Genomic DNA, 23,788 nt, shown 5'->3' on the forward strand with positions numbered 1-23,788 from the left:
TCAAGTGATATTTTCTATTACATACTTAAGTTTTTCTAACAGAATTTTTTTCATTGGTTCTCATTTCCAGTCACACTAGGCCAATACCCTTGTGCTGCTTCACTAGCGGAGAAGTACTGTGACTTTGACATCTTGGTACAGATGTGCGAGCAAATGGACAACCAGACCAGACTGCAGCGCTACATGACCCAGTTTGCTGATCAGGTCAGGACACTGGGTGCGTGGGCGGCAGGTCATGCTGTGGTGAGGTTTTGCCTCTTGCTGGGGCTTTGGGAATGGAACACCATTTTTTGGTAGTTAATGTACATTAGAAGATGCACATGTCCACATTATATTTAAGTTGGCAAATGATTCTGTATGTGTAGATATTACTGAGAGGTTCTCTGGCCTTTGCAAAATGCTAACCCTTTCCGTTCTGTTCTTATTTAATCATGATGACAGCACTCATACACGGGAACATGGGAGATGTCTTGGGTTTGAACCGAGAACTGAGGAGCAGAGGATGCTGCTCATAAAGAGCTCAGATTTGCACACACCTACAACTCCTTATTCCTCAAGGTGGATATCACTTCAGGTTTTTATTTTATTTTTTCATTTTTTTGGATTTTTTTTTTTTTTTTTTTTTCTTAGATAAGGTCTTGTTCTGTAACCCAGGGTGGCCTCGAATTCATGGTGATCCTCTTGCCTCAGCCTCCCAAGATTACAGGTGTGCCACCATGCCCAGCAAGATTTTTAAATGAAGTTCCCATTTTGGCACTGTTGGGGTGATTTAGATTTTTCCTTAAGCCCATTTTGTTCAGTGAGTTGATTATGTAAAAGGAGATTTTATTTTTCTACTGAGAAAATAATACTAAGCTCATCATTCCAATACCCAGAAGGAAGCCTTCTAAATACTGGATTTATATGCTTCCAGTTTTCTACTCTGTATCATAAATAAGCATTTGTCAACTGCTTTTTTTTACATAGTACATCTCAGATTTGTGTCTGTATCATTAAATAGTCCACAGCAATATTGTTTTTTTTGATGCTGGGAATCAAACTCAGCACCTTGTGCTTGCCAGGCAGGCGCTGTAACCCCCGCCTGTTGTTATTTTTGAGATAGGATCTCAGTGTAGTTTAGGCTGGCCTTGGTTTCACTTTGTAATCCTGGCTGGTAATCATGGTGATCCTCCTGCCTCAGCTTTTTGAGTGCTGGGGTCATGTGTGCCATCACATCTGGTTACAGCAACATCATTAGTAGCACGACAGTTTTTTGTTGACTGGTTTCATGTACCTGGTTGTTAGGACTAACTTATCCAGTATTCCACAGTAGTACTGAACTGCATACTTGATACTTATCATGATTTTTAGTTTTTTTAAAGGTTCTAGTGATATATTCTTTCCACTTTTGTATACTTTTTCTCTTTACCAGGTTTAATAGTTATTTTTGTGCTAACATCACACATTGTGGGTCTGCCTTGGTTGCCTTTTTTTTTTTTTTTTTTTGCCTTTTGAGACAGAGTCTTGCCATGTAGCCCAGGCTGGGCTCAAACTCAATCCTGCCTCAGCCTCCTGAGCATTGGAATTACAGGCATGCACCACCCTATGTATGCTGCATAATAGGGTTTTCTGCTTCTTACATGTCATAATTTTTAGATTATGTTTTGGATGTTATATATTAAAAACACTGTGAGAATGGAAATGGATGTTCTTTTCCTCCTAAGAGGGTCCCCTTTCCTCTCCCTCAGACAGGTGGGGTGAGAGGTAGATCACTTGTGCATCAGGAATGGAGGTGGGCCAGCACTTGTGTCAGCTTTCTCACACGCTTACCTCAGGTCTTTCGAGGAAGTTGCTGTGTTCCTAGTAGGATCCCTGCATTGGTGCGTGTATTTCCTAAATGCAGATTGCAGGGCTTCTTGGCCTTCTTCTCTAGCCCCACCTTCAGCAGCAGCCCAATGCTCAGCGTGGGTCCTGAAGGGCCTCCTGGGATTCCCATGTATCAGCCAGTGCACACGGTGGGCTCCACAGCACCGCCCTGGAGGTCCCTTGTTCTGAGCCATCTTGGGCTCGGTGCTGTCCAGTAGACGGAGATGTTGCTTATGTGTTGTCCAAAAGGAAGAGGTGCTGCCCACATGTGACTATCAACCAGCTGAGAGGTCATTGTGCCTGAGGAGTTACTAGTTTAAATAACAACATGTAGCCTGAGGCTCACACACTGGCTGATGTAATCAGATTCTGCCATTAATGACCCTGACATCCTGAGCCAGAGTCCTTCTGAGCCTGAGGTGATTGAATTAGAACTATAGGAAAGTCGTTTCTTCCATGTGGGAATGTAGTCTAATAATATGTAACAATATATGTGTATTCCTATAACAGTGTAAGAAATTACTATTTGAAAGATTTCTATGTAGAGTCTTTGGAACATATTTAGTATTCTACTAATATGAAATGTATTTTTAAAAGATATATTACTAAATATTAATGGATTCTTGGTTCTGTTATTTGTAGAATTTTTCAGACTTTCTCTTCCGTTGGTATCTGGAAAAGGGAAAACGGGGCAAATTATTATCTCAGCCCTTGTCTCAACATGGACAGTTGGCAGATTTTTTGCAAGCTCATGAACACCTCAGCTGGTTACATGAAATTAGTAATAAAGAATTAATAAAGGTAAGAAAGATTCGGTTACGTGAAGCTGATAGGTACAATTTAAGTATTTGGTTTTTGGTAATTAAAATGTTATTTATACCTGTACATCTATAAAGGGTTAATACTAAACTATACAAAGAACTCAAGAAAATAGCCCAATTAAGAAATGAGCTAAGATCTGAGTAGATATTTTCTTTTTTTGTTTGTTTTTTTTCCCGGTATCGGGAACCAAACTCACGACCTTTCACTTGCCAGGCGGACCTTTCACTGTGCCACTGAGGTAAATCCCCAGCCCCAGAGTAGATATTTCTTAAAAGGTGAACAATGGCTGGGCGTGGTGGCACATGCCTGTAATCTCGGCACTTGGGAGACTGAGGCAGGAGGATTGCTGTGAGTTCGAGCCCAGCCTGTGCCACATAGTGAGTTCCAGACTGGCGTGAACTACACAGTGAGACCCTGCCTTAAAAAAACTAAAAAAGAAAGAAAAGTGAACAAATGGCCAGAAGAAGTTTTTCTCAATATCAGTAGTTACGATTATATAAAGTAAAGCTACCACAGATCTCACCTTACACCTGTCAGAACCGCTCTTACAAAAAAGGTGAATGATGACAAACATTGGTAAGGTTGCGGAAGAGAGGGAACACTTGCACACTACTGGTGTGAATGTAACTGAGTTCAGCCATTCGGGAAAACTGCATGGAGGTTCCACAAAAAGCTGGAAATAGAAATAACATCTGCCCCTGCAGTCTCACTTCTGGGAATGTGTCCAGATGATGTGAAGTTAGTGTTGAAGAGACCACTGCACACCCATGTCCCCTGTAGTGCCATTCATACTAGCCAGTATAAGGACTCAGGCTGAGTGTTAGGGAGTGAACACATAACCAAGAGGTATGTATACACATACACAGTGGAATACCGCTCAGCCTTTAAATGGAAGGAAATTCTGCCATTTGCAGCAACATAGGTGAAGCTAGAGGATGTTGTGCTCTGTGAAGTAGCCAAACACAAAGCTACATATGCTGCACGGTCTCAGTTACAGGTGGAATGTGAAATAGTCAGATTCAGAAGGTGGTTACAGAGGCGATAAGGGAGTGGAGATGCTGCTCCAAGGGCGGCGTTTCAGGTAGGGAGGAAGGTGGCTGTAGTTAATAATAGTGTCATGTATCTCAAACCTCCTTGAGTAAATTTCAGTTATTATCACCACAGAAAGGTCCTTCAGGTGGTAGGTGTTAACTAGTTTTATTTAATCATTCCACATTGTATGCTTTGGACTCCATACAAATACACAATTATAATATGACAACTGAAGTTTTCTTAAAGGGTTTAAGAGACACTGCTTATAGATTATCAAAAATATGCATCTCCTCTCATTCTCTCCCATAATTTGAATAGGATATTCATGATTTATGGTAGTGTTTTATCACATATAATATCTCAGAAACAATATAGACCAATTTTTGCCTGGTATAAGATAAAGCACAAACATTTTCTAACATACAATAGTCCTTGGCCTTTTATTGGAAGGAATACATTCTTATATTAAAATACTCAGATTATGAGTAAAAACAGTAAAGAAACTACTTTTAAAGTGTATCCTTAGCTGGGCGTAGTGGCGCATGCCTGTAATCCCAGCACTCGGGAGGCTGAGGCAGGAGGATCATTGTGAGTTTGAGACCAGCCTGGGCTACAAAGTGAGCTCAAAGCCAGCCTGAACTGCATAGCAAGACCCTGTCTCAAAAAACGACCTAAAAATAAAGAAAGAAAGAAAGAAAGAAAGAAAGAAAGAAAGAAAGAAAGAAAGAAAGAAAGAGAGAGTGTTCTTGATGGGGTAACTGGCTAAATATGCAGTTGTTCTAGAACAGATGTCCTATGTGTGTCTTTTCCCCTTCATTAGCGTGTATAGTTGAGATTCTGTTGTGCGTTCACCCTCCGTGTCAAGTTTACTATCAGCAGTGTGACTTTGCTGATACAGCTTGGGGAGAAAAAGCAAGTTTGCGATGTACTTTCCTTTGGGGCTGTGTTGATACCCAGGATCTTGCAGTTTGCATGTTTTGTTTATTGTAGGCTCATGCAACGCTTCTGAGTTTGGCAAACATGGAAACTCGTTACTTTGCAAAGAAAAAAACCCTTCTTGGCTTGAGTAAATTGGCTGCATTAGCCTCAGACCTCTCAGAGGACGCGCTGCAAGAAAAAATCGAAGGTAAAACAGTTTGCACAGGAGGACCTATGACACAGTCAGGCCACCAGCTACCTCTCCTCATCTCTGCTGTAGGATGAATGGCCTTTATTCAATATCCATGCATAATTAATTGGCTATGTACTTGTGTTTTTTGTTTGGTTGGGTTGTTTGTTTGTTCGGTTTGTTTTGAGACAGGGTCTCACTAATTTGTTCAGGGTTGCCTAGAACTTGTGATCTTCCTGCCTCAGCCTCCTGAGTAGCTGGCATTACAGGCATGTGGGATAGAGAATTTTATAATATATATTTTTGTTTCTATATACTTTATATATATATAAATATAGATATATATTTTAAAGAGAAAACCAATTTGTATTGTAAATAATTCCTAAAGAATAAATGGAAATTATTTTCATTAGGCAGTTAGTATTCTGTTATAAGAACTGCAAAGAATTCCTGACCTTCAACACAGGGGGCTGTTGTAGGTATTGGTATTGGTGCAGTAATCCTGAAAATACTATATAAATAGAGAAAATAATTAAATATAGTTCTGTTTTGAGATCCTAGGGGAAGGGAGTTGCAAATATAGAAGAAAACAGAGGAGAACCCTGTTACGCTTTTGAATTGGAGATAATCAGATAGATAGAATCTGATTTTTTTCTTTCCTTTTTGTAGTATGAGGGACAGACCCCAGGGCCTTCACATTAAACTACATCTTCAGCCCCAGCCCACTTCTATTTCTTATTTTGAGATGGAGTCTTGCGAAGTTGTCGAGGCAGGGCTCAAATTTATGATCCTCCTGTCTTAGTTGGGGTTACAGCATGGTGCCACGATGCCTGGTAGAATCTGAATTTTTTTAAAAAGTTAGCTCTTTCTAGTGAAAGCGCCTGGCCTAATACCATGGGTACTGCTGCTGTTTGGTTTTTCACTACCACTTCTGCTGAAAGGGAATGAGCCCCATGGAAGAGATGTCTTTGGAGTCCTGTTGGGTCAGAAAGCAACATCGACATTGAGATGGTGAACACAAGAGCCTTGAATGACTCCCGCTGGCCAGGGGATGATATAATTTGAACAGCCGGAGTAAGGGTGCTGAAGGATTCTGTATCACAGGCTTTTTGTTTGTTTTCCTTTTGTCCGTACTGGGGACCAAACTCCAGGCCTCGCATATGCTAAGCAAGTGCGTTACCACTGAGTTCTACATTTCATAGTTTACAAAAGAAAAACCCATGAATCCACAGTGGTAATCAGAATAGGAAAGAGTCAGTGAAATCCTGTACAGAAGAATGACAATTAGTAAATGTGGACAGCTGTGGTGGGAGTTGCCATTTTGCGACCACAGTGAATAATGGGTCTTCAAAAGATGATAGAATAAGCCAGGCATGGTAATGCAAATGGATTGCAAGTTTGAGGCCAGCCTGGATAACATAGGGAGACCCTGTCTCACATATAAAAAAGATGCTAGAACCATGGCGTTTAGGACTGGAGGAGCAGATATTTCCATGTTTTTGGAGTATTAGTACACAGAACTAATGCACCAGAGCCAGTCTCAAGGCAGTTCCATATTTCATTCTTCTTGGAGAGAATAGGATGGCAGTATCCACAGTGACCATAGCACCTGCGCTATGCTTTTGTCAGTGTTTAGTGTGACTCCAGATCTAATCACAAGGGAACACTCAGATGCATTCTGATAGTGGAAGACAGGTGGCTTTATTTATTTATTTATTTTTCTTTCTGGTATCTGGAATTGAACTCACGACCTTGCGCTTGCCAGGCAGGCGCTGTGCTGTTGAGCTAAATCCCCAGCCCCAATGGGTGGTTTTAGATAAGTTTAAGAGCTAACTCACACATACACACGCGTGCATTTTGAGATTCTTGGTTGGATCTCAGATCAGCCTTCAAATGCCCAAAGCAACTATGATGAATATTATTGGGACAACTAGGAAAGTTTGGCTACGTTTGATTTAGGTGACAATATTTTACTCCAGGACTTGTTGTTCCTTGTTTTCCCAGATATCACTGGGGTCTTGGTCATCTGGCATCACTTAGCTTTTGCCTTTTTAGCACAGAGGAGTGTTTTCAGGTCACACTGACTCCCTGCAGACTGTTTTTTCAGTGTCCAATCACAGGGGAGAGGGCTTTTTATAATAACTTTTTTGGTTATGTGAATAATTGTAAACTGTAGAAAAAGATAAAACAGTGTGTATGTAGTCTCCTAGTCTGCTTTTCCAGGCATGAAAATACATAATTTCTTTTGGTACCGGGAATTGAATTCATGACCTTACACTGGCCAGGCAGGCACTTGTGCCACTGAGTTGTATCCCTGGCCCTATGAAAATGCATAAAAATGTTGTGTGTAACTTTTGTAAAATGGGGAGTGTGTGGAATGAGTGGGAATGCCTGTGCTTCAGCTACTTTGCTTGCTGTTACTGTGAATGTGAGGCTTTCGTGGTAGCTGGGCCTGCTCATGGGCAGAGGCAGGGTATAGTGCAGTGCAGTGAGCAGACGGTCTAGAACCTTGCCCTGTGGAGGTGACTCCTTCCAGGTAGTAGATTTGGTACCTATTTGCTGTGTGTGTGTGTGTGTGTGTGTGTGTGTGTGTGTGTGTAATGTCCTGTGGTGGCTTGAAATCCTTCCCTCTGAGTGAGACTGTGCTGCACACTTCACTGAGCTGCCCTCCAGTAGGGCAGAAACAGCTGAGCACTTTCCCTTTTCTCTCCCGTCCTCACTGCTCCTACTGGTGTGATGGTTCATATCATTTAAATCAGGTAAATGTTGTATGTTATACGTCTTGACAGCAGTCAAGAGGAAATTAGAAATGATAACATTCCAAAGTTATTAGGAAGCGGTCAGATTCCCTTAATAACTGTTTTTTAAACTCGTATTTGTTTCATAGCAGAGCACAAGTATAAGTCACATCATTCCCTTTTCTCTCCCTGAACTAGCCATGGCTGAGCAGGAGCGTTTCCTGCTGCACCAGGAGACCTTGCCCGAGCAGCTGCTGGCTGAGAGAGAGCTGAGCCTCAGCGCCATGCCAGTGCTGACTGCACCACAGCTCATCAGCGTAGGTGTTGCATCCTTGCCTGCTCCCACACCTTGTATAGCTCCTGGAGGAGCCCTTGTTCTGCTTTCTACCTTCCTAAGAACTTTTCCTAGAAGATGTGTTGGAAGCTGCTAGGAGAAGGAAGCTGGTTAGCTTCACCTCCCTGGATAGCTCTGCCGAGCCTCCCAGTGCTTCAGAGGCAGCCAGAAATTGCATGTAGTTTTTGCTTTCCTAGTACATAAAGGGAAGCATACACAGGGAGGCCCTGCTATCTCCCAGAATGCCATTCTTCAGTATCTTCTGTGAGCTCCAGGAACAGGCGCAGCTTGGCCTGCTGGTGCCCCCTCGCCTTTGCCTGGCAGGACTGTGCATGTACACCTTCACCTACTTGTCAGAAGGCACCTGACATGCTGGAGTAATGTTTAGGGGCACCTGACATTTGATCTGATTCTATAAAAAGAAAGCAAGCAATTGAATAACCTACAGCATTGGCCTTTGTTAGTAAGAGTTTCTGTAACTGAGCTCACAGCAGCCTCTCCTGATGGAGCATATTTAACTGAGAAATCTAAGGTATTGTTGATTATAGCTCATCATGACTTTAGGTATCACTGAAAGGGAAAAAGTAGTATTGATTTTATGTCAATATTCCATGAATTTTAATGCCACATTTCAATTTCAGAGGTTGTGGAGGTAAAAGGATGTTCAAAATACTGGTTTTAAATCATATAAGACAACAAAAATAAGCAGCTTTTTTCCTGAAATTATTTGCATATTGTTAGAGGATTTTAAATTATATTACAAGTAGTTATTGGAAGAAAGGAAAAATTCAAATTGATATTTTTAACAAGGCAAGTGATTTACTGATCAAAAAAAGAAATTACAGGAAATTTTAATTGGTCTGCAATCTCCCAAACAAGTGTACGGCAAAGGCTAAATAAAAAGAAGTGAATGGAATAATTTCAGGGCTCCAGGAGTATCAAAGCCCTCTCACAGAATTTGAGATTCTCTTGGGGCTAAGACCAAGATCTTCTCTGGGTGACCGTATTTATTTGTTATCAGAAGAAGGGAGGGGAGCACTCAAGAAGGGTGGAATTACTCAAGGACTTTTCCAAGTAAGGTATTCAGTTAATCCTCAATAAGAATTAAGTTAATCCACCCAGGAGTAAGATGCCTGAGGTTATATAGTCTTTAGCTAGTTGAGGGTGGATCCAGGTGTCCTTGGCTGTGATCTTGTCTTATCCTTTGAGGCTTTCTGGCTTGTCTACCATTTTAAGTTTTAGTAGGGATTAGTGACACAGAGGTTCACTTACTATGAGTCTGTCACCCACTTCCAGACAAGTGGCCTAGGCTTTGAACAGATTCATAAGTAAACATAAAAAGCCAATTAGTTAATTTAAGTCCTGCTCAGGGCTGCTTCACAGTGGTGTCCATCAAAATTTGAGAGGTATAGAAATGAGTGTGCAGTCAGCTGTCATCTAAGTAACCAAAAAAACCAACTTGCAAGTTGGCATGTCTTATTCTAAGTAATCTGTGGCATGCTGTACTAGGAGTTGCAGTTTTTAAAATCATTTATTTACAAGGGAAGCATTTCAAAACCATATAAATAGCCTTGAAAGTTCAAGGATGGCAATTTATTTCAGGTTACGTGCAAAAGAATGCTTGAATTGATATATTATCTTTTTGAGTCTAAGAATATAAATTTTCAAATATTTTAAAAGTATGTGCATCAAGTTATGTAAATTAATTTCTACTTTAGGATATGTTTTTTTTGTTTGTTTGTTTGTTTTTTGTTTTTTTCCCGGTACCGGGAACCGAACTCACTACCTTGCGCTTGCCAGGCAGGCGCTTTGCTGCTGAGCTAAATCCCCAGCCCCAAGGATATGTATTTTTTAAAAAAACAGTTTGTTATGAGGTAAATGAAATGTAGTTCACAAATGTGACATTGTTCTTGGCTATAAAAATACCCCCAGCTTAATAAAAAGACAGAACAACTCCCCCGTAAATTTCTCTAGTGTTAGTTCTGTGATTAATTAGAATAATTCTCTTCCTTACTGTGATTGGCCACAGCTGTACATCTGTGATGAAAATAGAAGAGCTAATGAATATGATTTTAAGAAAGCTTTGGACTTGCTGGAATATATTGATGAGGTAAGTGAACTCCCTTGATGATCTCAGGTAACTGAATATGTATAAGCAGAGGAGAAAATACTTCCTTTAGTCAGTCATGAAAATGTACTCATGAGAAAAGACTAATTTCTAGTTCAGTCACTCTTGTCTCTTAGAAGGTATCCAGCCCTTTAAAACAGCTACCAGGAGATTCTGATTCCTGATAATCTTCACACATTCCCAGGTGCCTTTTTCTGTGCACAAATAAAAAATGTGGGGACTTAGGGTATAAGTCAGTGGTGGAGTGCTTGCCTAGCATGTGCAAGGTCCTGAGTTCAATTCTAAGCACCACCTAGCTCCCTTTCCCCAAAAACATAGCTCTTCAAAGTCCTGAGTGTTTTTTTTTCTCATAGCATTCACCCTAAGAAAAGTTGATTCTCTAATTTTAAAAAATTGTAGTAGGAATTCTGTTGGGTAAGTAGTCGTTCTGTTACTTGATCATGCAATCAAAAGTTATTTGGAACATGATGAAAACAATACTTTTTTTTATAGCCTTGCTTAAAAATCTTAACCTCTCAAAGTTCTTGCTGAAGTCAGAATGTCCGAGAATACTGTAATCAGAACTTAATTCACATAGATACTGATTGGTTTATTTTTCTAAGTGGTACTGACAATTTAAAGGGAGTTTTTTAGTTACGAATTAAAACAAAGCAACAATGTTTATGTAAGATTAGGAGTTGACACAAATATTGAACATGTATTTCTCTTTTGAAGCTAAGATTTAATCAAGATGTTTTGTTCTACTCTGAAGGAAGAAGATGTGAATATAAATGACCTCAAAATGGAGATCCTTTGCAGAGCTCTGCAGAGGGATAAGTAAGTCTCTCGGCTGATCTAGTGTCCTGTGAAACAGCCGTGATACCACACACCAGATAGTTATACAAGTTTCTGGTTGTGTAGTAACACCATGTTATGAACATGTTAGCAGTTGCATTGGTAATCTGACATCTTAAATTCAGAATTGAACAATAACCTAAAGACTTAGAGGCACTGGTGTAATAAAATCAGTCTGGGTTTGTTTTTGTTTTTGCTGTGTTCTTTTGGTTTTGTTTTGGCAGTACTAAAGATTGGACCCAAGGAATGCTATGCTACAATCCCAGGTCTTTTCTTTTTTTGTTGAAACAGTCTTGCTAAGATGCCCAGGCTGGCCTTGAACTTGTAGTCCTCCTGCCTCAGCCTCCCGAATAGCTGGGTTTACAGGTGTGAGCCACCATGCCCACCTAAGTCATTGCTTTTTGTATTATCATTTAGACTGTCGGTTTATACAGAAATTACAGTCCTTCTTCACAGAAGTTGAATCTGTTGTGTCAGCCAAGACTCAAAGCTATATTTTGTTTTTTAAATAAAAAGTGATTGCATTTTAAGGGTCAGTACCTTCTTTTTGTTGTTGTTGTTTTTGTTTTTTGTTTCTTTGAGACAAGGTCTCAATATGTAGTTTGGGCTGGCTTTGAACTTAACTATGTAGCTGAGCTGGCCTTGAACTCAAGGTGATCCTCCTGCCTCAGCCTCTCGAGTGGGAATTTCAGGAATGCACCACTATACCCAGCTAGCATCTTCTGAGTCTTTGAGTAACCACCTTTTCCTCACAACCCTCTCCTTTCTGTAAAGGAGCATTTCTTGTATGTGTTCAGTGGCAAAGAACCTAGGACTGCCCTTCGGTGGGGATGGGTGCCCAAGGGAAAGTGGGAGGATGAGCCTTATGCTGAGCAGCTCCTCTGCAGGTTTGCTTTCCCACGGTGGTGAGAATGAGGGTCCCTTTTACCAAAGTGCTTAGTCTCCTCAACCACTCTCCCAGTTAAGAGTTGTTGGGGGCCTGGTCTCTATATCCCTCTCTCAAGTGCCTGCTCTGGGCACCTTTGGTTTGTTGATCCTGTTCTGGTCATTCTGGCTGGCGACCATTGCCCTGGCTTTGTGTGTGAACGTTTTCGCATATGTTGTGCCTTATGTACACTGGGTACACAAGATCAGATGCTTGGCAGGGATGTTGGTGAATAGCTGTCGGAGTGCGGTTTGCATGTATACAGAAATGGAAGTGTTTCCAACATTTAAAGTCCTTTATTTAGAGATTTTAACCCAGATGAAACCTCAGTATCAAACAAAAGTCATTTATCTCCTCTTAAGTCCATGACTTCATTTCCCTCATGGTGATTTTTTTTTTCTAGCTGGTCTAGCTCAGATGGGAAAGGTGATCCAATTGAAGAGTCTAAAGGCAGTATATTTGTGAAAATCTTACAGAAACTTTTAAAAGATGGTAAGTGGTTTGTTACTATCAGAAATTACAATATTCTGAATTTTAGAAATCTTAAAACATTCAGTGTTTGTCAAGGTATCAAATGATGAAGCAATTTCCTACTCAAAATCAGAGATTAGTTTACAATAAAAGAAAGGCTTTTTTCTCTGTTCTCTGCACTTGGAAGAACACTTGTCAGGGTAAAAGTTATCCACGCACACACTTTGGGGTTCCTTGTGGCCATCCATGGGCACGGTGTGATTCCAAGAGTCTATACTGGGGGAACTAATCATTTCCTTTAACTTTTCAGTCAACTCTTGTGGAGACTGAAAACTTGAAGTGAGGTATAAACGTTTTTGGTATATTCCCTTCTGAACTGACCATATTGTGCTTAACAACAAATGTAAGGTGTTTGCATAAATCCGTTTTAGACACTAAGGCTCTAATTTAGAGACAAAAAGAAACAAGAAGGGACTGTGTTTTATGGGTGTTTTGTACTAAGCCAATAAACAGGATTTCATTTGCTGATGAAGACAGGAGTAGGTGCAGAGGCTGCCTTGGGTAAAGCGCTCATTGTCGCGGGAAAGGTGAATTTGAGAAGGTAGAGTGACTGTTTTTCACCAACTGGGAATTGGAAGTGTGGAGAATGTCGGACAAGATGGGAGAGACTTTGCACATTTTATACATGAAAATAAGTATTATAGGATTATTAAAATACAGGTTGCCAAAATCCATGCAGTGTGTAGAAGAGGCTAACCTGGAGTGGACCTATCTTTCCAACTGCTCGGACGCTCTTTTTTGTCCATTTGCAAGAAATACAGTGACAAAAGCTGCTGTCGGCCCTGTAGCCCTTTTGAGTGAACAAGGATGATACTCATCAGGGCAGCATTTACACACTCTGCATGCCTTCTGTGCATACATTCTCAGAATACATTATTATTTAATCTGTGCAGAACACTGCCGGCCGACTGCCTGGCATACTGTCATTGCTATAAACATTTGTTGTTTGTGTGTAGAATGCTATGCTACAACCACAGATCCATGGCCTGGCCCTTGCCATGGCCTGGCCCTTGTAAGCTTCCTTCCACTTCCCATCTTCACCCTGTGTCAGCTGACCTGCCCTTCCGGAAGTCTTCATCCATACCAGGTGAAGCACGGGAGCAGCCACACCCTGGGTGGAGGACACACTCTCATTTCAGAGCTTATCCAGTTTTAATATCTGTACTGCCAAAGTGAGCGTGATTTCAGAGCTTAACCACAGTGACTGCCTGGCACTACTTTCTGAGGTTTAGTTTCCCTTATAGCAGATTCAGCATAAATATAGTTCTCACTGAGTACTGGAACTTGTTCAGAATTGGACTGGACTTTACTTACAGAGAACACATACAGTGGTACCTGGCTTCATGAACTTAATTTTTTTTCTATAATTTTGGAAAAGATGGCCATACTTGTGTTTTGTAGGAAAGATGGCTCGGGTGGTGGTCGTGGTTGTGTTTGTCATCCAGTGCAGAGTTTGCAAACAAAAACAGAATTTTGCAAAACACTTCTTTTTGCAAACCAGATGGTTTACAAACACAAGCACTCATTAACTGACAGAGGAACCACTGCACTGGAAAGGATGCTTAATGATGACTTCTGATTTCAAAGAGAAGTAAAGAATCAGAATGTCAACTAAACCTTTTTCACTGTCAAAAAAAATAAAAAATTTAAAATAAAGAGATGTAGCAAAAGGAAGTACCTTTCCCTTGAAATTCAGAAAGAGATAAAATGTATCTGTAATATTAGCCAGTGAAGAGCCAGCAGGATGTGGTGCTCTCTGCACTCGTCAGCACTGCTGTCCCGCGGAGCCTGGCGGCTCTGGAAAGCAATGGGTCTCATCTGATGCTGCCCGTCAGGTAGGTTCCTCTAAAGTGCACAGCACTGAGTTGTGCTTAAGTCGTCAGCACTGTTTCTTAAGGACCACTGCAGTGTTTGCTGTTCTTAGTAGATGTTATTTTGAGACAAGCTCTTGCTTCGTAGCCCAGACTGGCCTTGAACTTGCACTCCTTCTGCCTCAGTCTCCTGAGTGCTGGGATGACAAACGTGCCAGGTTTATTCTTAGCAAGACTGCCTCAAAATAAAAAAGGCTGGAAGTGCAGCTCAGTGCTCCCTGGCTTCTATCCCCATCACCAGGGTGGGGGTGACACCCAGTGGTTTTGCACACTGGCCAGGTCCTTGCAGGCCTCCGTCAGCTGGGTCAGGGGCCAAGCTTCTCAGGACCTGCAGCCATCCTCCCTCCCTATCGCTGTTGTCTGCCATATGTGTGAGCTTTTGAGCTTCCACCCTGCTCCAGAGAAGAGAAATAACCATCTGGTACTAGGTCTCAACAGAAGGCATGCCCCTTACAAGTGAAATAAGAGCTATTTCTAGAGAATTGGTCTTTTAAAAGCTAAGCCCAGTGTGGTAGCGCATACCTGTAATCCCAGCACTGAGGAGCCTGAGGCAGGAGTATCCCCGTGAGTTTGAGGCCAGCCTGGCCTACATAATAAGACCCTGTCTTGAAGAAACAAAAAACAAAAAAAACTAAAAATTTTTTAAAAAGGGTAATGCAACTTTATACAGAAAAGAATCTTTCTTAAAATAATGTTAATCATAATAAGTGATATACAAATGATTCAGATTTAGCCTCATAACATTTATTAACCCAAGTTTTTATTCTATAACAAGTACAGAAATGCCCTAGACACTTCAAGGGTATTTTTTTAAGAGCTAGTATTTGGTGTTGAGAACCTGATAATGTAACAAATTATATTATTATCTTAGTAATTTAAAATTTCATCCAATTTTGTTAAATTAGAAAATTGTCCGTGCTTTTGTTAATTTCACAGGCCTCAACTTAAACAGCCCGTTCACCTGGTGGTCCTTGGCTTTCCAGCTGTATAGGTGGCTGCCTGCCCTGTTGACTTCAGCTGAGATACTAGAGCCAGCTCTTCAGACAGCATTTCTTCTAAATTCTTACCTAGATCAAAGAATATATAATTATTCAATATACTTGTTTTTAAGTGATGTAGTTTAAAGCTTCTACATTGAAGATGGGTCTTAAACTGTAGGAGAAAATGAAGATCTTCAGAGCCTACTGAAGACTTTACATGGATGGGTTTGGAGCAGTGGGAAGGTCTGCAGCAGAGGCTGTGTCTAGACTTGAGAGCAGATGCAGGGAGTGGAGGAGAGCATTTCCCTGCAGCAGAGTGCATTATATCATAAACAGGAGCACAGGTGCTTTATGATCAGTCATTTTTTTTTCGTCTTTTTGAGTCAGGGTCTCCCTATGCATTTCAGGCTGGCCTTGAGCTCACTTTGTAGCCCAGGCTGGCCTCAAACTCGCAGCCATCCTCAGCCTCCCGAGTGCTGGGATTACAGTTGTGCGCCACCACTCCTGGCTTGATCAGTCATTTTAATTTACTCAAGAGTTTTGCAAAAATAAAAATCCCTGTGTTTATATTTGCAGGCATTCAGCTCAGTGACTACTTGCCGGAAGTGAATGACCTGCTGCAAGCTGATCAACTGGGAAGCCTCAAGTCCAACCCATACTTTGAGTTTGTTTTGAAAGCAAATTATGAGTATTATGTCCAGGGGCAAATGTAATTTTTTGTAGAAGTAGAATTGTTTCTAAAAGTTCTTAAGTGTCCGCTTGTAAAAATTTTAGGCCTTAAACAACTAGAAGTTTTTGTACCATTTTATAAAGTTTGCAGGTAAGGGTTTTTTTTGGTTTGTTTGATTTTTGTTTGTTTGGTACTTGGAAGCTAATATTTAAATAGTTATGTAACTATAATTTTGGCTTTTGGTTACATGAATTTTTTTCCTCCTTTTCGCCAGCTGAATTTTGTCAGCTGTTATTAAACTTGATGCCCTTTCTAATTCACTTCGTCCAGTGGGGCTGTACTTCTTGTCCTGGTTCTGGCTGTTGGTGTGTACAAATCACTTCTAGGTCTCAAAATGTTCTTGTAATTTTGGAAAATTATGAGATTGCTCAAGATGGTCTCTGAAGTTGCTGTGACACTGGGTGTTGTATGCTGATCTGGGGCACTTGACATCTGTTTAGCTCAGGGCCAGTGGGAAATACCTGTCTAGCAAGATAAATGTCAGATTTAACTGGCCTCTTATAAGACAAAAGAAACAAAGCAGAATGGGGCTAATTCTTGTGGGCTTGATAACTGATTAACTTTCCTACATAAATAACGAATGGTACTAATAGAAGCACTTTAATGCTTAAAGTATGCATGTGGCTTCTCACCTACCCATAACTGTCCTTAATCGTACAGCACCGTGTGAGTTACAGTCTCTCAGTCCTGGGGTTCCCTTCAGGCCCAGTGTATTTTCACAATTTTTGCTGAGTTCTAGTTTCACCACAGTTGGCCCTAGTCACAAGCATATGTAATGCTAGAAACTGCTGTGGATTTTCCTAATATGGGCACTGAAAAGTGTTGTTCTCTTAAAACTTACTTGTCCTAAGCAATCATCACTCTGTTATCTGGCTTTCAATAAAAAGATTAGCCAGGACCACACCTGGCATATCCACACTTTGGCCAAAGCCAGTGATTACTAACTACCTTACTCAGACAGCCGGGAAGGTCAGAAATTAAACTTGGTGATTTGCCTGGCTTCTGAGCCCTCCCCTGGTGCCCTCTTACCTGGAGCTTCCAGTCCAGCTTTTGACTTATTTGGAAGAATAGACTAATAGAGCTGTTTATCTTGACCAAAAAAGGAAGTTAGCAGCCAGGGCCTTGACTTGTTTGGAAGACTATGTTAATAGAGCTGTTTCTCTTAACCAAAGAAGGAATTGAGGAGCTGGGTCTTCTGTTCATCAAAGAATTATGTATGACTTTGCATAAATCAAGGACTATGGTGACTGCTGGTAACACATGACAGATTCCTTTGGGCACAGCTGAGTTCCATTGGGCCCTTGAGTGACAGCATCAAGGTGTTGCCCTTGACTCTGAGCAAAGGGAAGGCAGCAGTAGGCATGAGCTGACTTGAGACGCTTGGTGGTGACTCTTTAGAGCCTTGAGAGACATGGGCCCTGATCCTGTGTGGAGCTGAGACAAGCCTTAAGGACTGGAAGGTGTTTCTCCTCTTACCAGGGCTCTGGGCCTTGGCGGGGGTGGGGTGGGGATGGGGTGTCTCTAAGAACAGGCTGTGGTCTGCAAGGCCGACTCACTGACTTTGCGTCCTGCTGGTTGAAGCCTCCTCAGAAACACCTAGGCCTTACCACCTATTCCTGGGTGTTCTGTCCTGGTAACACCTGAAGAGAAGTAAGTTGCATATTCATGTGTAAAATACCACTCATTAAATACCAAAGTACATTCTAAGAAGTAGTATTATGTTTAAGAAGAGGAGAAAACGAAAAACGTGTTACTAAAGCATTTGGAATAAAATAGACCCTGTTAACTCCACCACCACCACCGCCACCCCCCACCGCCACAAAACTCTGGTTCCTGTTTGAAATGTATCTTAGAATGTTTTGGATTGTATGTACTTTTTCATTTTGTAACTCGTTTTCTTCCTGAGCTATTGTGAGCACTTTTCTGCTTAATATCCCAGAGTTTTTCAACCTTTTTCCCATTATTGCCCCTCCAAAGGAGCCCTTTTGGGTAGTTTTCCCAGTTGCCTCCCAACCCAGTGAAAGTTCAACAGCAGCATCTACTGTGTCTTTATGTACCATGACTTTTGAGGGGTGCAAATAAATGTAAAGGTTTTTTTTTTTTTTATTTCCTAAGAACCAGTTGTTTCCCTCTTTGACAATGAGTGGGTTGTTTTTGAATGAATGTTTTAAATATTTTTCAGGATATAATGTTTTGATGACTGCCTGACACTATTGCATGGCTGTGCTATAATTTATAGCTCATGCTCAAAAATTAAAATGGAGATTATTGAACATTGTGAAGTTTGCCATTTTAAATAATTTTAAATAAACTTGGGCATTCCAAGAACATAGAAAGTTATCCTATGGGACCTGGGGTATATATAGCTCAGTGGCATAAGCCCTTGCCTGGTAAACCTGAGGTTATGAGTTCAATTCCCAGTACCAAAAAAAAAGAAAGTTGTCCTAGCCTTGCCTGTTCACTTGTGAGGTGTCATTCACCTGTCCAGCACTCAGCCTCACTCCTGCAGGCCCCTCTTTGTCTAAAGAAGGGCCAGCTGTGGGCTCAGTGTGCCTCGGGTCCGGGCATTTACTGAGAATTGATCTCAAATCTTGAATCAGTCTCTTTTTTGGAAAAGGTGTCAGAGTGAACTCACTATGTAGCCCAGGCTGGCCTTGAAGCAGTGACCCTTCTGCCTCAGCCTCCTGAGTTCTGGGAGTAGTTTCAGGCATGCACCACCATGCTTAGCTTCAGATCAGTCTTACGGAGCAGGTATAACCCAGCTGAGAATGCAGAACCTTCTGGAGTTGCCTTGCCCAGAGTCATGCAGCAGTTTGGTGGGTAGGGGGCCCACTCTGCCTGAACTCTCACTCCATGGGCGGGAGCAGCCGGCCTCCTGTGGTCCTTTCTCAGTTGGTAGTTGCCTATGAAGACATTACTTTGCATTTCAAGATGGCTTCCACTCCTTTGGAGAAGATCCCTTAAGGATCTGTTACACTTGAGAATCACTGGATTACAGAGGATGAGAGAAAGCCTGCCATAGAGTTTTACAAGTTTGTGTTTAAATTGGTAGGAAATACTGGAGAGGCCAAGCCAGCAAGCTGTGAGGAGTGAGGGGATACGGGGAGAAGGGAAGCGAGCACTCAGGAGGTAGGGTACAAGCCAGGCTGCACTGATGCCTGGAGCTGGTGCCTCGCCCTCTCCAGAGTGGGAGTCGGGGAGGCCCGGGTGATCCCAGGCACTGCAAGCCAACACATCCGTCACGTGGCAGAGGGGGATGTCTGAGACGCTGGCCACCTGCTGTGTGCAGTGCTTGTACCAGCAGGCCACCCATAGCTTTGGACACTTGGTTCATAGCTTTTAGGGGGCTTGAGTCTAATAGACTCTGAGCTCAGCCCTGTCCAGGAGCAGGGAAACACAGCACAAGAGTTTTGAGCAGTATCCGCAGGTTGTCCCCACAAGGTGTCCAGTGGGTGACCCTGCTCTCTTTCCTGCCTCCAGAGCCCAGGTGTAAGTCTATTGCACGTTGCACTTGCTTATTTTTCTCAACGTTTCCACTACCCATGACGTAGGAGGGTGCCTGGTGTTGAGGGGAAACAGTTCCATCCCTTAGTCCCTCGTTCCCTAACATAGTTGGAAAGCTACATATGAAACGACTGGAGGTTTTGGCTCCTTCTGCTTGCTGTGTCGACTCTGCTGACCCCGCTTTGGTCATTTCAGGGAGAGCTGGGTGGTGTGGGCTGCAGAGTGGGGTCAGTGCCCTTCATACCCTCCTTTTAGAGAAACTACACCTGTCTCCCGCTCAGTTCCACTACCAAATGTGAATTGTAACTATTTTTGGGAACACTTAAGACATCAGAAAAACAAATGACATCCCTGGGCACCCCATAAAGCGTGTCACCAAGTTTGTCACAGAAGACAGAAGTTCTGTGCCTTCTTGCCCCCACATTCTACCCCCAAATTGAGAGGTGCTGGCAGAATGGCCTCCACTGACCCCACTCTTTTACTATAAGGAGATCCAGGTCCCTAGAAGCCCGAAAGGCAGGAAGGCAGATCCCCATGTATCCGTGGTATAAATAGAAGCTGCGCAGGCCCTGGCAGGTGGTGACTCCAAGGTGGACTGGGAGCAGCCTGGCCCACGGCATCATCCTCTAAATATAAAGACAAGTTTGCAGGAGGAGCCACTGCCCTGATAGAATGCACAGTCTCGGTCCTCAGTAAGGACACCGCCTCGCCTTCCCATCACCCACTGCCACCACCACGTCCAGGCCCAGCCAGCTCCAGGAGAGGGACATACTCAGTACCCCCAAGCAGGCGGGGTGGGGGCTGCTAATGGCCCAGCCAACCTGGCAGTCGGCAGCTGCTCGTGGGGGAAGGGACTCCCACCTGACTCCCTCCCTTCAGGACCTCCAAGCATCCTGCAGCACTGAGGGCACAGCCCGGGGGCCCTGATGGCCAGAGCCTCCACTGCCTGTGGCGGAACCCCCAGCCTCTTCTCCCCCCACCCCCACACCAGTTGTCTGCCCAGTGACAGCTGTGTGCCCTCCGGCTGCCTGTGGCCTCCCAGATGGGGGAGGGGCCAATTTGGGTCAGAACTCTGGCTTGAGAAGCTAGAATGGAGAGGGAGAAGTGGGGTTCATGCTTTCCCTCCTGCCCTGCCAGTGTCCGGTGACTACACCCTCCCAGCCCAGCTGTCCCCACAGGGGCTGTGTGCTAGGCGGGGGGCTGAGGAAAGGACCCCAGAGATGGGGTGACTGTGGGGGGCCCATGGTCAGGCACCATTGGAGCGCCTGGGTGCATAGGAGGGGTGGAATGGGGAGACCTTTGCAACAGGTGCAGCTCCAAGCTGGGTGCATACGGTGAACCTTGCCCCGCCCCACCTCAGGCGGCCGGGAGGGGCAGGTCTACTGGGGAGACACTCCATATACGGCCTGGTCTCTCTTACCTGGGCTAGGGCCAGCCTGCTCCTTCTTTGGTCTGCCTAGGGGACCCAGGCAGGGCCCAGGCCAGGAACCAGCTGAAGGAGGGGACTTGTGCCGACACCCAAATATGGCTCTAAAGGGCAGCAACATTCCTGCGGGGCAGCGTGGGGGGAGTGCCCAAGGGCTATATAAAAACCTGAGCTGGGGACAAGTGGTCACCACAGCGGACAGCCACCCTCCCACGGCAGCCGGCCGAGCCAGAGAGCAGCAGGTGTAACCACCCACCCAGGTAGGGTTGCAGGTGGAAGAGCACAGGGGGCAAGACCCTAAGTGGGATCCCAGGGACATGGGCAGAGCCCAGCTGGGTAGCCATAGGCCTGTACCCTGCACTGTCCCCCTTCATAGGTCCTTTAAAGAGGAGACCATGGGGTCTGGAAATGTCTCCCTCCAGACTGACTTTGAGCCCATCGGGCTGCTCCCCTGGCATTTAGGATGTGCACAGGGAGATGTGGTCAGAAAGTCACTGTAGCCTCCATCTTCTGGAGAGCAGCTGCCTCCCTACTGCAGTCCTGAGCAGCAAATGCACCCCTCTTTGGTATCACAGACAGGACAAAGAGTCCCTTCTGAGTCTGAATATCCAGAGTGTCCCACAGCTCTTCCACTGGCAGCTCCTGCTCACTCTGGCCAGGAAAGCAGATGGAGTCTTAATCCCTCTGTGACAGATGAGGCCTCTTGGGCAGAGGACAGACACTAGACTAACTGGCGAACAGGTGGCTTGCTGTGAAGGCAGAGCCCTCTGGGGATACTGTCCTCTCAGTACAAAGCTGGAGGACTTCCCAGTGTGGCCTCTACACCCTGTGCCTTCCTCCTCAGCAGCACAGCCCTGAGCTGGGTGAGGGTCCTCCGTGCCCCTCTGCTGATGGATGCAGGAGGCTCAAGCTGCAGGTGTCCCTGGGTCTCTGGGGAGGGCGGGCCTGTGGCAGGCAGGCAGAAGCACCTGTGGACTGCTTTGTGTCACCACTGTAGCCCTGTCCTTGCTCCTTGCAGAAACCAGACACCATGTGTGATGAAGACGAGACCACCGCTCTTGTGTGCGACAATGGCTCCGGCCTGGTGAAAGCTGGCTTTGCCGGCGATGATGCCCCCAGGGCTGTGTTCCCCTCCATCGTGGGCCGCCCTCGACACCAGGTCAGGCGGCAGCGTCGATCAGCAGAGGGAGCCAGGCAGTTTCACGCCTAGTGCTGGCGCGTGTTGCCTGCAGCTGCGGTGATCAGCGTATGGTGTCTCTGCTTGCAGGGCGTCATGGTGGGTATGGGTCAGAAAGATTCCTACGTGGGTGACGAGGCCCAGAGCAAGAGAGGTATCCTGACCCTGAAGTACCCTATCGAGCACGGCATCATCACCAACTGGGACGACATGGAGAAGATCTGGCACCACACCTTCTACAATGAGCTGCGCGTGGCCCCCGAGGAGCACCCGACCCTGCTCACTGAGGCCCCCCTGAACCCCAAAGCCAACCGTGAGAAGATGACCCAGATCATGTTTGAGACCTTCAACGTGCCCGCCATGTATGTGGCCATCCAGGCCGTGCTGTCCCTGTACGCCTCCGGCCGTACCACCGGTGAGTGAGCAACCAGATGCAGAGGAACGGAGGCAGGGCGACCTGCGCGCCCAGTCCCAGCTCTGCGCCCTCCGGCCCTAGCCCAGCTCTGTGTTGGTCTGTCTTTCCAACCCTGTACCCGAACCCCCGCTCCAGTCCTGGCCTGAGCCTCACGCTGCCCACCCCGGTGCAGGTATCGTGCTGGACTCTGGCGACGGTGTCACCCACAACGTGCCCATCTATGAGGGCTACGCCCTGCCACACGCCATCATGCGTCTGGACCTGGCTGGCCGCGACCTCACCGACTACCTGATGAAAATCCTCACCGAGCGTGGCTACTCCTTCGTGACCACAGGTGTGCGGCCTGGGTGCCTCAGGGTAGGTCCAGCGGGAGCGCGCTCCGGGGCGCCCCTCCCTCGCTGAATCCGTGTCCTGCTCCTGCCCCCTGCAGCTGAGCGCGAGATTGTGCGCGACATCAAGGAGAAGCTGTGCTATGTGGCCCTGGACTTCGAGAACGAGATGGCAACTGCTGCCTCTTCCTCCTCTCTGGAGAAGAGCTACGAGCTGCCCGATGGGCAGGTGATCACCATCGGCAACGAGCGCTTCCGCTGCCCGGAGACGCTGTTCCAGCCCTCCTTCATCGGTGAGCCCCGTCCCCCGCCGCCTGCCCGCGGGGCCCCGGGTCCGGTGCCCCGCTCATCCGCGGGGCCCCGCTGGCCGCTCACGCTGCCCCCCGCGGCCCGCAGGCATGGAGTCCGCCGGGATCCATGAGACCACCTACAACAGCATCATGAAGTGCGACATCGACATCAGGAAGGACCTGTATGCCAACAACGTCATGTCGGGGGGCACCACCATGTACCCTGGGATTGCTGACCGCATGCAGAAGGAGATCACGGCACTGGCCCCCAGCACCATGAAGATCAAGGTGGGCGGCGGCGGCCTGGGCGGTCGGATGGCGGGTCGGGGAAGGCGGGGACGCGGGGCCACCTAACTGGCTGTCTTGCAGATCATCGCCCCCCCTGAGCGCAAGTACTCCGTGTGGATCGGCGGCTCCATCCTGGCCTCGCTGTCCACCTTCCAGCAGATGTGGATCACCAAACAGGAGTACGACGAGGCCGGGCCCTCCATCGTGCACCGCAAATGCTTCTAGGCGGCGGGGCCGCGCGCTCTCCTCAGGACGATGACGCCGTGTACATACAGTGACTCGACTTACCTCATTTTGTTATTTTTAAAACAAAGCCCTGTGGAAGGAAGTGGAAACTTGAAGCATTAAAGCAGCCATTCTCTTAAGCCTCCTTAAGTGTTAGTCGTCTTTATTTACGGGGCAAGGGGAAAGGGAAGGGGAGGGGGCAAGGGGAAAAGGCACCATCATTTAGCATCACTCTGGGTGCGCTCCTTAGAAGGCA

At 45.2% G+C, this 23,788-nt stretch overlaps 2 protein-coding genes across 2 annotated transcripts in view; both read left to right on the forward strand.

Annotated features, from left to right (window-relative positions):
- Nup133 (nucleoporin 133kDa) overlaps nt 1-18,156 on the forward strand; it is a 57,990-nt gene extending 39,834 nt beyond the window's left edge. Inside the window, exons 19-26 of the mRNA XM_005405007.2 lie at nt 71-204; nt 2,488-2,646; nt 4,690-4,825; nt 7,744-7,862; nt 9,909-9,989; nt 10,759-10,823; nt 12,170-12,258; nt 15,725-18,156. Of these exons, the coding sequence (XP_005405064.1) occupies nt 71-204; nt 2,488-2,646; nt 4,690-4,825; nt 7,744-7,862; nt 9,909-9,989; nt 10,759-10,823; nt 12,170-12,258; nt 15,725-15,861 (920 nt within the window). The 3' untranslated portion in view covers nt 15,862-18,156. The remainder of the gene's footprint in view (nt 1-70; nt 205-2,487; nt 2,647-4,689; nt 4,826-7,743; nt 7,863-9,908; nt 9,990-10,758; nt 10,824-12,169; nt 12,259-15,724) is intronic.
- A 2,804-nt stretch (nt 18,157-20,960) lies between these two features.
- Nucleotides 20,961-23,677, forward strand: Acta1 (actin, alpha 1, skeletal muscle). The gene is made up of 7 exons (XM_005405008.1): nt 20,961-21,068; nt 21,827-21,967; nt 22,076-22,400; nt 22,573-22,734; nt 22,831-23,022; nt 23,126-23,307; nt 23,389-23,677. Exons 2-7 carry the CDS (start codon nt 21,839-21,841, stop codon nt 23,530-23,532), a joined length of 1,134 nt encoding a protein of 377 aa, XP_005405065.1. The 5' UTR covers nt 20,961-21,068; nt 21,827-21,838; the 3' UTR covers nt 23,533-23,677.
- The last annotated feature ends 111 nt before the right edge of the window (nt 23,678-23,788 follow it).

Source organism: Chinchilla lanigera, unplaced genomic scaffold (assembly GCF_000276665.1).
Source record: "Chinchilla lanigera isolate Chin_1 unplaced genomic scaffold, ChiLan1.0 scaffold00091, whole genome shotgun sequence".
Taxonomy (NCBI): Eukaryota; Metazoa; Chordata; class Mammalia; order Rodentia; family Chinchillidae; genus Chinchilla; species Chinchilla lanigera.

Excerpts from the sequence above, each read along its gene's own strand:
- Acta1 (XM_005405008.1), top strand. The coding sequence starts at position 21,839 with ATGTGTGATGAAGACGAGACCACCGCTCTTGTGTGCGACAATGGCTCC. Across the intron at positions 21,968-22,075 it reads TGGGCCGCCCTCGACACCAG|GGCGTCATGGTGGGTATGGG; the intron begins GTCAGGCGGCAG and ends CTCTGCTTGCAG. Across the intron at positions 22,401-22,572 it reads CGCCTCCGGCCGTACCACCG|GTATCGTGCTGGACTCTGGC; the intron begins GTGAGTGAGCAA and ends ACCCCGGTGCAG.